Source organism: Rhinolophus hipposideros (genome assembly GCF_964194185.1).
Source record: "Rhinolophus hipposideros genome assembly, chromosome: 10".
Lineage (NCBI taxonomy): Eukaryota > Metazoa > Chordata > Mammalia > Chiroptera > Rhinolophidae > Rhinolophus > Rhinolophus hipposideros.
The window spans coordinates 30,222,206-30,234,055 of record NC_138056.1 but is presented as its reverse complement, the minus strand read 5'-3'; the positions used below and the strand labels follow the sequence as shown (position 1 = coordinate 30,234,055).

The following is an 11,850-nucleotide window of genomic DNA, read 5'->3' as shown; positions in this document are numbered from 1 at the left end:
CATACCACCACTTGGAGTTAATCACTGTTAACATTTGGGTGAATTTCTCAATTATGTTTCCTCACCTAAAGAAAAAGACCTCTTCAGGTGAGTGCAATTGGACCACCAGCTCCAAGCCCATTCAAATCGGAGGAAGATCAGAAATCTTCAAAACCCAGAAGCAACTGACGTCTTAAGGGTCCTCAAACAGCTCTTTAGAGTCCACGTTTGCGGACTAAGAAGCTTGCAATGCCAGTGTGGGTTCAGGGTACATTGCTGGGCGCTGCTTACTCCCGCTGTCCTTTCCTCCTCATCAGCGAACCATTATGTATTTCTAATTAGAATAATATTTTAATACTATCTCCAGAGCGACGTTCTTCCAAATGCTGTTTAATGAGGTGAGGGACACCTGCCTGCAACTCTAAGCGTCTGATAGTCTTTCCCATTCAATTGTCTCACCCCCTGCGGAGTACGCTGGTTCAATTACGGGCAGCTTAGACTTCTCTCCCCTGCCCCGCCCTTCCTCATCCTCGGAGAAAGCGGGAATAAATGATCAATCCTGGGCGAGTGTGCAGCCGGGTGAGTGCAGCGCATTGACCCAAGCGTGCAGGGCCATCGCGGGGCACCCCACCCCCGCTCTCCCCGCGCCGCCTACAGAGCGAGTGACAACGCGCCCTCCGGGCTCGGGAGCGGTGGCGCTGAACAATCCCCGGCAGGGCTCGACTCGCCGCCGGTGACATCACTCCCAAAGATACTCCCCGCTCTCAGTGCCTGCCTGCTCAAGGTGTCTGTCCGTTTCCTTCCATCAGCTGCTGGAGAGGGCTCTGCCGTGGACAGAGCCCGGCACCGAGGAGTGACAGGACCCGGAGGAGGAGGGAGAGCGAAGGCGGCGAGGGAAGGAGGACCCCGGCCGGCGACAGAATGAAATTCAGCCCAGCGCACTACTTGCTGCCTCTCCTGCCCGCGCTGGTCCTCAGCACCAGGTGAGTCCAAGAGAGTAAGGGACTTGAGCCAAGGGGCGCTGTCGGTAGGTTGGTTCTACTACAGGTCACCTGTGGGGGCCAAGGACACACACTTCAGCTGTTTGCAATCCTGTCTAAGTTAGAGGGTCCCTCTATGTTTTACGGTTCTGAAATTCTTTCCCGAGAGCCGAGCCCTTTTCTAGTTATCCCAATCTTGGGAGAAAGTCTCAGTATTGCTCTCAAGAGAGAACCAAGAGCTTTCCCTTCCAAAGACATTATGTCCCCTCCAGCTCTAGTGATAGCAAAAGAGAACATGCAGTAACCCACCAAAATAAAAGACCTCAAGAGACAAGGAGGGAATTGTCACCAGGCAGTGTCTTTCCATTGGAACTGTCTTAATACTCTCTGAAGTATGTCTGATTTTAAGGTACAAGGAACCAGAAAAAAGAAAAAAAAAATGATTAGTCCTGGAAGATGGTAAGCCTTGCACTAAAGTTCCTGGACTTGTGAAATGACCTGTTTTCAGGTGTAAGTAGGCTTAGTGGTGGGCTTTTTCATTTGGCTGTCTTGTGAGCAGGTCTAATTAAGCACAGAAGGCGATTAAAAGTTAGAAGACGCTCTCAGCGTGCTGATGCAGAGACCCTAGTCAAACACAGTTAAGTACTGTACTCCATCATTGGCCGTAGATAGGACATTAAGCCCCAGCACAGAGGAGCTATTTTAAGTGGAGGATTAAAATGCAGTGATTGAAAAGAGTTTTGTGACTCCCTACTGTTGATCAAGTCCCAAAGTTGGTGATGGGCTTACATTCATCTTCTGCAAGAGCAGCACAAGGGCGGACTGTTTCATTGCCCGGGACAGAGCCTTTATTCTGCATGCCCTTAACAGCATATTGGCAGCAACCTCTTTCCCTTGGCTACTATAAAACAAAATAACCGGCACAGGATGAGGATCTTTTCAAATATCTGTGAATGGAAACATTATCTGTGCATCTGATGAGAAATGAAAGGAAGACAAGTGTTATTATAGCTCTTTCTGAAATTAAGAAGTATGAAGAAAACTCATTACATATGAAAAATCAAGGCTGTAGTATTCTTGAGGCTCCATCCGTAATCTATATATCCTCTCTCAGGCTCTTGTAACCAAACTTTCCTTTTAGTAGAAGGACTGCTAAAATTCACCCCCATAGTTGATGCTCTTAGTCTTCTTGCAAACACAGCCCAGGTGACTTTCCCAGACTAATGTAAAATGAGTTGTATTCTTTATTTTCGCTGAAGGTTGCTCATCATATCAATTCACAAAATGCTGATGATTCCAAAATCACTTTGCTACCCAGTATTATAATAATTCACTCCAATTACTGAGCCCTTTTTAAATGTGTGGTAAGCTGTAAACAATTTAATGCAAATTGTGCATCACAGTTATTCTTTGAAGTGTCTTGCCATTTACTCTGAACTATGTGTTGTGGCTTGATCATTGCTTGTGGAGTCTTCTAGAAAGAGGAATTCTCAAAGTTTGGACACTTAAGTAGATGAGCATCAATGAATGCATAAAATAATAAATATTTGAACAATCAAAATGTAGACCAAAGTGATTTTTAAAGACAGTGAAAGTTTCTAGTGCTCCAAAAGTACATTTGCTTTTTAAGGATGCTATAATTTAAGTGGCTCAGAAAGCTCTATAATCTCTAGTTTCTAAAGTTTTCATGCTGGTTATATAATACAAAGAGAGACCCCAACAAATAATCTTACCTTTTATGAAAGTATTATTTTTTTTAAGGATAGTTCTTTAAAAATAGTCAACACATTTATTACAACAAAAATTAGAATTAGTCATTCCTAGTTTACTTTAGATATGGAAATTCTAATTGTTGTTTGCATGTGGGAACTGTGGCAGGTCTTCAAATTTTCCTTCTTGATAACTCAACAAAAAGAGCATACTGGGCTTAAGAAGTGAAACTTTCAAAAAAAAAAAAAAGTGAAACTTTCCATAATCTATGACGTGTCTTTTTATTGTGATTGCTCTGTAGCAATTTATTTTACTGGATACCCAGATAATCTCGTGGCAGTGAGCAAACTTGAAAATAATATGGTACTATCAGTATGTCATTTTGCAAGAAGAGGTTATGTTTTAATGGACTCTAACAGAGGCCATTCTCTTTGCCACATTTAAGAGTTCTTGTAGACATATGGTTAACGTGCATATTAGAACCTAAGCTGAACAGGTTTGCAAGAACAGCTGCATTAGTAGAGGTGAGTTTATTGTCCTGCTGAGAAAAACTGTAACTCAGTCATGGCCACCTGTGAGAGTGGGTTTTCTAGCCAAAGACTTCTGTTAACTTAGTTTCTTAGTCAGTGGTCCTCGGTGTGAACCAAATGGCATTTCATGTGCTTAGACCTCATGAGTGCATTAGCAGAGTGTGGCTCTTGCTGCATTCTTCTATAGTTTTCGGGTGTTATCACTTGTCTTGAAATGTTAAGTTCTTTTCAAAGTGGGAGGAGTGTAGATCTAAGACTCTTGATGCAAAAATATGTTTGTTTCAACATCTCTGAGCATAGCTCTTTAATGCCTTGCTATTATCTTGTCAATAGGTCTAAAGTCCAGTTGTTTTAAAATACAGGAAAGTGCTCACTAAAATAAAAGATGCAATTAGAGAAAGTTGTTTTATTATAATAGTCTACCTACAGGGATGAAAACTCTAAAATAATTCTGCCTTTTAAATATGAATTTTTGGATAGCTTCCTATTTGTGTTTGCTTCTCATTCTCACCTTTTTGTAACAATTTTATATGCTGAAGCATAAAAATTTCATAATTTCACCATAGTGAATAACATCGATAACTCCCCATCAGAGTTACTTCATTTGTCTTGAATAAAAGCTGAGTGTTCACCTTCAACAATAGCCAATAATTGTTACCTGTCTTACAGGTAAACCCCATAGAATTAAAAAAAAGAAAAAAAAAAGAAAAATTAAAAGAAAAAAAGCTGTTTAATTTCCTGGTGTATTGTCTCTCTTCTGTTTAGAAAGTACATATAAATTCAGAAAATTCAAATTAATGTTATGAATAATGTAGTTAATACAGAAACACATTTAACCTGTGCTCAAATAAATGTGGTCAAAGAATACAAATGTGTTGATTTAATAGCTGCAGAGTAGAATGACTACTTTTTAAATAGCCTTGTTCTGTAGAGGGATTAAATTGTGGTTCCAAGGCAGCCAGCAGTTCACCTCAGAAAGAAGTAGTGTAGGTATTGAAAGAAATAGTAGGGTGAAAAAAATCTTCAGAAGTTCTTGGTGAAAAGGGACCCATGGAGTGCTGGAGAAGCTTTGTTCTTTAGACTGCTAAACCTCTTTTCCTTTAAGCTGTGATTCTACTCTTGATGCTTTTGGTTTATTGAGTTTTAAATGACTTAATGGTGAGAGAAGCATTGCAGGGGAGGAGGGAAGGTCTACTGACTTATAGTGGTTTTCCATCGAGAAAGAACTTTAAGCAGATGGTCGGTTATAGTCCTCCCAATAGGGGTCACCTTAGAGGTCTCTCATGGGCTCTCTGATCAACAGTCACACCACATGTTTACTTTGGATTCTATTTTTAGAGGATACTACATATTGATGCTGCTGCAGGCTTCTATTTACTCTGTGCTTTAATCTAACCTCAAAATCAAGTTGATGTATAGGATAAAGGAAAGATTCACAATAAAGACACAAAAAGCACCAAAACTTTCTATTTTTAAGCAAATCAGTTTGATGTAGGAAGTATTCTTACTTTTACTCCCCCAAATTGAACTGAGGCAGTGTGGAATTATTTTCCCAAACCCTGTATGCAGTGAGTTTTGCCACACAAACAGCTCAATCTGACTCCACATATATTTTTTTGTGGTAAGAATTACACCATTCTGTGTAATCTAGTTAGAGAAATGTCTTTTCTGGGCTAAGATGATATTAACAAGCAACTGTTTTGACTTTTCAAATTTCAATCCTGGGCCTTAGTTGTCTATTTCCAATAGCCATGTTTCAAATTACTTTTTTGGGGATTATATTTGTAGATTAAATTTTCCGCTGGCTAATAAAGGGGACACTTTGACTATTTGTGATTTGACTGTACAGTCATCCTCGATCACATTCTATGTAATTGAGAGAAAAAACTTGACTTACCAACCAGGAAGCAAAAATCACTGAAACTACTGAGAATCTGTTGTTCTATAAAGTGATGTTTTCTCATGTGTGTTGAAAGAGAGAGAGAGAGAGAGAGAGAGAGAGAGAGAGTGTGTGTGTGTTTGCCTGTCTTTGACTTTTAGAGGAAAATCCCTTTAATAAATAAGACTAAATCATCTAAGTAACTTGATTAAACAGACAATGTTTAATACTAAGTTTTCTTCTCTGGATAATCCAAAAAAAATCCATTTAAGTTTTTTAAAAACCTTTAGAGATATCTTTGATATGTTGTCATGTATTAAAGTGTACCTGCAATGAGTCAAATATTGCAAAAGGCATCAGGATAATAAAATATTACTTACAAGTGCATGGCCCCATAATTTAGTCATGTGTAAAAGTTATTATGTATAAGATAAAATTGGATAAATGACATCAGACATTTCAAACAAAGTTCTAAGTATGAATAGAGGTATAAATGAATAATGCCAATTAAGGAGTGCCAAAGTAATTGCTGCTTTCCAAAAACAATGAGAGAAAGTACATTTTATAATCAACTTTAACATGGTGCAACACTTGCTCGCTGTGTAATGTTAGGTGAGCTCCTTATCCTCTCTAGCCAGTTTTCCCATGTAGAAAATAGGACTACTCATAGAAATTACCTGAGAGGGTTGTGGTAAAGACTGAATGAGTTCCTCTAGGAAAAGAGTTTACCATATTCCCTGGAACGCAGTAAGTGCTCAGTAGAGTTTGACAATAGGGTAACAGGGTACAGCTATTACCATATTGTTATAACTATTTTCATGAAATCTTTGTATCTGTGATTGATCTGGGCATAACAGAGTGAATTAAAACTTGGATACTAATCCAATAGATGGCATACAATTAACAAAAATCATAGTTATCATACAAAAAGAAAGGAAATATTGACAAAGACAAGAGGAAACAGGATATGTAATGAGGATTACCTGGTTACTAGGCTGGCTCTTTCAAAAGTGTTTTGGTGGCAAAGTACCTGAAATGTACTGTGTATTTTGGTGAACACTATGAAAAATTGCAACATTTAATTTAATCATATGGAATGTGATATAGCACAAAAATATACATTTAGCTATTTATATATCTGTTTCAAATTTAACTGCATTTGTAGTGCATAAATCATAATAAATCAAAGCCCTGAGCACAGGGCTCAATGCATAAAAATGGATACTTTAAAATGACATAGGCAGGGTTGATATAAAAGTTTCTACAACTTTATTTTATACTTGTTAATGAGTTTCAACATATTTTAGCAATCTATAAAAGGTAAAAACGTTTAGGAAAAAAGGGAAGAAAAGGTAACATTGATACTTTTGTTACTGTCGAGAACAACTTGAGAGCCACTGATACAGAAAGAAGAAGCCCAACTGTTATATGTTGTAAGAATCATCATATGAAAAAAAAAAAAAGAATCATCATATGAAAGGGACTTTATGCTAACCCAGTTTTGAAAACAATTTTAGAGATCATCTAGCCTCAACTGGTTTTTATATTCTTTATCACAAACTAAGCATAATTGGGCCATGAAATTCTAATCACTAAATAATATATAGATAAATTGTATCTATCTATATCTATATCTGTATCACCTATCATCTATCGTCTATATCTTTTTGTTTTTGCCAGAGATTATTGTATGTGTGTGAATGTGTATTGATATTGGATTGTGTGGATCATAGGACAGGGTACAATTTGCTCCTGAGGGGAAATAAAAGGCATAGATCATATTAAGTTTGCATCAGAGAAAGGACACATTTTACTGGGATATTTAAGAACTTTGCTTTATGATGATAGGAGGCAAAGAAATATCAAAAATAAACTATTCCATTCAGATAAAAGCTGAAGGTCAACCAAGTAAACTGCTCTGAGAATGCTTTCATAAACACTAGGGAACACTGTATACCATAGATTGTGATTGCACTGCAATTATGTCTGACATTTTTGGTGTTGCTTTCAAGTGCTTTAATCTCTTTGAGTGTACTTTAAGGAGACCATTATTGGGAAATACGCTGTGAATACCTGGTTGTGTTCTAGTTCAAAGCCCTTCATTATAGGGGTGAGAAAACTGAGGTCTAGAGTGACTGAGACTTATCTAAGGCCACAGAGGGAAACCAAAACAGGAGTCCAGAACTTCTCCCTGTCTATTTTCTGTTCTGTCATCTGAATGCTCTACATGATATATCTCTTCTATAATCAAGCCACATGTGCACCGTTGGTACCATTACTATATTCAGAACTATTCTAATTATTGTGGAGTGTGAGGTAATTTTAAAACGAATTATCTGATCACATGTAATCAAGACAGAACAGGCTATAGTCAAAGGGAATTACAGTAATGAGATGTTGAACACCATTTGTTTGCCTGTATTCAGTTGCTTTATGAGGAATGAGCTGGCCTAGAAAAATATTCTAGGTCATTTTCAAAACTCAAAGCAGAGTTATTAATGAGTGCTCACTTTTGAACACAGTTTACCTCTCAAGAAATACACCTATAATAATTCCTGTCGATCTCTCAGTTCTATTGTAAGATGGTATTTTTGGTGCCATTGGGACCTTTTTCATTGAAACTATTTCCTGTAAATATAGCTCCTAACTAGATATTTGCTTATATATTTCTCATGTATTTAATCTATGCTGCAGCTGTGTGTTATTGTTCAATGGACAGCTTACTTAACTGTCTTACAAAGATAAGTTTCTAAATATGTTTACTTCCTTCTTTAATGTACAGTGACATTACTTTTCATTTGGTTTTTATGTCTCTGTACGTTCGCCTATGAGCAATTTAGACTTATATAACACTTTTAGGATCAGGTGGTCAAAAATTTCATCTTATGTGTATTTATCACAAGTTCTTTGCCTTTGGATAAGTTTCTTAACCTCTCTGAGACTTAAATTTCTCATCTATACATTGGAAAACTAATGAAATCCAACATTTAAGGTTGAAAATATGTATTTAAGTTGTATCTTATTGAATGCACGTAACTGTACTTGTCATCCCTCAGGATATCTTAAGACATGTTAACTAAGAACTTTGCATAAAGAGTACAGTTTAGTATATTGATTTTACATTGATACCTGAAGCAATCAACATTTAATGTAATGATTTTATTAAAAATCAAAATAAATGAATTTCAAAGTTTTTGACTGGTATGGCCATACTAATAAAATCGTGTTTTATTTTCTGGAGGCAAGGTGGGAGGAAATTCAGCCCAGGGAAAAATCCTTAGAAAAAAAAAAAAAAGGAACAGAAAGCACATGTAATGACTTGCTGCCTTCCAAAGTAGTCCTTGCAGCTGAGCTGAGGTATTGACAAGGGCTAATGCATATTCTGGGCCAGCCTTCATCTTATGTCCCTACAGAGGATGTGACTTTCTGTGATTTCTCCTACCTGTCCTCAAGAGGTTTGTGAGGGTTTCTAATTTCTTACCCTTCTGATTCTATTTCAAACCACAACTCTGAGCATCTTGAAGCACTTACTCAGCGAGTAGCTGATTAATGGGGTAGGGGTTACAGGAAATGGTTGCCTTGTCACATGGGTTAAATCCAAAGAATAAGAAATCAAGCAGACTTTGAATCAGACCTTACTAGCTACATGACCTTGGAAATGTCAATTAATATTTCTTAGCCACATTTTTTTCTCATCAAGAAAGAGACGATAACAGTGCCTCTCTCATAGATTTGTCAAGAGGATTGAATAAGCTGGTGCATATAAAGAATAGTGTCTAGCACAGAGAAGTACAACTCAATATTTTTTCTTCCAAGCTCATGCAGATAATTTGAGGACAATGTGAAAGCCAATTCTGGATCATCCCAACCAATCCTAGTTAGGAGCACTGATTTAAACACCTGTAATATCCTTAAGAAAAATAAGAAACACCTGTATGACCTGACCGAGCTTCTGTTTTAATCTGAATGCTCCAAATTATGTTGCTATCTGGTTAAATATTAAATATAGTTATTACTTTGTATTACCGTAAAATCATATTAATGTCTTTAAAGAAGGTTCATTGTGCAAATTTACCTAAAGATGGCAGGGCCAAAGATATATATTTTAAACCAGAACAGCATAAACACTAACAAGCCTTTTGACAAGTTGAGGGTTCTGGGCTTTTATAATTAAACGGTCTTACAGTGGGGTGAGTTTGGTCATGATATCCTCAAAATGGTAGAGAAAAAGGGGTTGCAATGGCAAAGGAAAATGAGAAACCAAGCACACAGAGCTCTTTGAATGCTGTGTGATTAGACAGAGATGGTAGGAGTAGAGAGGAAAGTTCCTCAATACTATGTTTCCTGTTTTTATTGCTTTTCATTTGTTTTTAATTGTCTTTTCTCTAATGCTTATAGTCATCTTTCATTGTTGGTCTTTGCAGTAAACTAATAAATTTCGTATTGGGCAGGAAAGTATTGGGCCCTCTGAATTATAAAAGAAACTAGAAAATGCATGAAAAATTGAAGTGACATGTTGGCAAGAAGCAGATATGGTTGAGGAAGCTTTATATTGTTAAGAGCATGTAGCTTTTCCTTTCAGATGCCACGAAGTGAAATGTGAGCTCATTCTACAAATAAGAAGTTCTCATAAAAAATGGAGGCAAACTGTTCTTTTTCTGACACTACAATTTAGAAAAATATTGAAAAGTATTGAATCCCTTTTGTGTGTTTTATGTACATCTTTATTTCAATTGGTCCTTTTATATAACATGTAAGTTAGAGATTGAGCCAATATTTCTGAGGACTAATTATTGCCTTGGAAGTAAGCTAAATGCTTACTTAACTCTGTCATTAACCCTTGCTTCCTTGCAATACGTTATACTCATATATGTTTTTATCACTAGAAAGTCTGAGCTTTGGACACATTAAATGATTAGCCTATATTCTCCCAGCTGGAAAATGGTCAGATCCTAGCTCATGTCTGAAAATTGCTTTCTGAAGGGAACTGCAGCACTGCCTGTAGAAACGAATCTCTGTAAAAGTACACTGAAGAAAAGAATAATGTATAATGCAAACAAGAATGCTGAAATTGAACCATGTTAGCAAATTAATTATATGTTTTCATAAGGTGGGGCTGTCTACATAAAAGTATTCTGAAGATAAATTAGCCAAAGAAATTAATTATTTTTAAGGCCAGCCAAGTTGAACCCTTATTATGAATGTAGAAGTTTGCCAGTTAATTTAAATATTCCCGTGTAGAAAACATGTATGTCCTCAGATCAGTGTCTCTTAAAGTATACTCCTCAGTGTACCTAACTCAGAATCATCCAGAATGCTTGTTAAAAAGACAATTTCCTGGTTCTTATCCTAAATGTATTAGCTCAGATTCTCTGAGGAAGGAGCCAAATAATTTTCATTTGAATGTGGAAATTGGATGCTTCTAATGCCCATGAAAGCTTGGAAACCACTGCTTCAATATTTAAGAACTGTAGAGTCTAGGATATCTTGATCTCATTTTGGCATTTTGTCAGCATTGCAATGTAGTTGAAGTCAGAAGTGTGGGAAAACTAGTGATGTTTTGGCAAAATCACACCTATTTTCACACGTATATGAAGAAATGTACTGAGTACCTTGTCATGCATGAGGCTGCAAATATCACTCAAGTTACATGAAAATAATTTTCTGCCTAATGTACCTTTCTGCAAAGGGCTGAAAAAATGCTCAAACAAACTAGGTGATATAAAACTATATAACATGGATTTACCAGAGGGCATACTCTACCTAGCAAGCTCTTGACAGCGAGGTGAAATCTTACGGATACACTCTAAAGAATGAAAACTTAACCACCTCCCACCTCGTGTCTATCACTTCAAATTATGTGATGAAGAGACAATGAAAACCAAGACCTAAACATTAGGCTATAGAAATGCTTGTGGTTTTCTACTTGGGGCAGCGTATCTGAGTTTTCAAACTAAGTAAAAGTAATATTAGCCTGGTAAAAATAAAAGTTTTGATCTCCCCCGACGCTCCCCGTTCCCATTTGCAACAGATGCTTCTGTTGCAAAATATTTTTTTCAGTTTTTTGTGTTAAACAAAATGTGCAGCTACACCAGCCATATTGCTTTAGTTCTTTTCATTTCTGCATAGCACTTAGTTCTCTTCCTGGTGTAACAAAGAAAGGACTCAAATGATCATATGATAATAAATAATAGCTAACAATTGTATAATACTTTAAACCAGGTTAATTTTCACAATAACCTTCTGAGGTGGTTACCGTTGTTGTCCTCATTTTATATGTTTGGAAACTAAGGTGCACAGGGGGCATGTGCCTTAGTTTGCCCCAGACTATAAACTGGTGGGTAGTAGATTTTAAATTCAAAGGCCACTAGCACTAGAACCCATGCTCTTAATCACTATGCTATAGCTCCTCCTAGTGTGTAGTGTAAAGCACAGGAAAGAGCCCGTGTCAGCCCTCAGTAGTGGGTTCTGATTTTTCAGTGAGAGAAGGAAAGGAAAATGCAACTTCCCATCAAGTATCCTCTAAGCTCATATACAAAGAAGATACTTTCTTTACAGTTCTAACTAAAGCAGTGTTTATTTAGTTGCTTTTACTGTGAAAGAAAGTAATCACATAGTTGTATAATATTGTCTTTATTTATGGATATTGTTTTTCAAAGTCACACCAATGAACTGCAGTGTCCTACTGCCTGGTTCCAGATGGTGTGCAGATTTTAACTGTGGGGCTTAGAGACACGTGGTAGGAATCAGACTGACCTGCGTTCTGTTTGCA

The 11,850-nt window shown here is 37.1% G+C and overlaps 1 protein-coding gene across 2 annotated transcripts in view; it reads left to right on the top strand.

The window, feature by feature from the left end:
* Positions 1-469: 469 nt before the first annotated feature.
* LUZP2 (leucine zipper protein 2) overlaps positions 470-11,850 on the top strand; it is a 416,204-nt gene continuing 404,823 nt past the window's right edge. The window contains exons 1-2 of one of the 2 annotated variants that reach the window (XM_081062579.1): positions 470-558; positions 789-962. In XM_081062579.1, coding sequence (XP_080918705.1) covers positions 901-962 — 62 coding nt within the window. In that variant the 5' untranslated portion in view covers positions 470-558; positions 789-900. Of the gene's footprint in view, positions 559-669; positions 963-11,850 lie in introns of those variants that run through there. The other variant, XM_081062578.1, reaches the window with a different exon arrangement.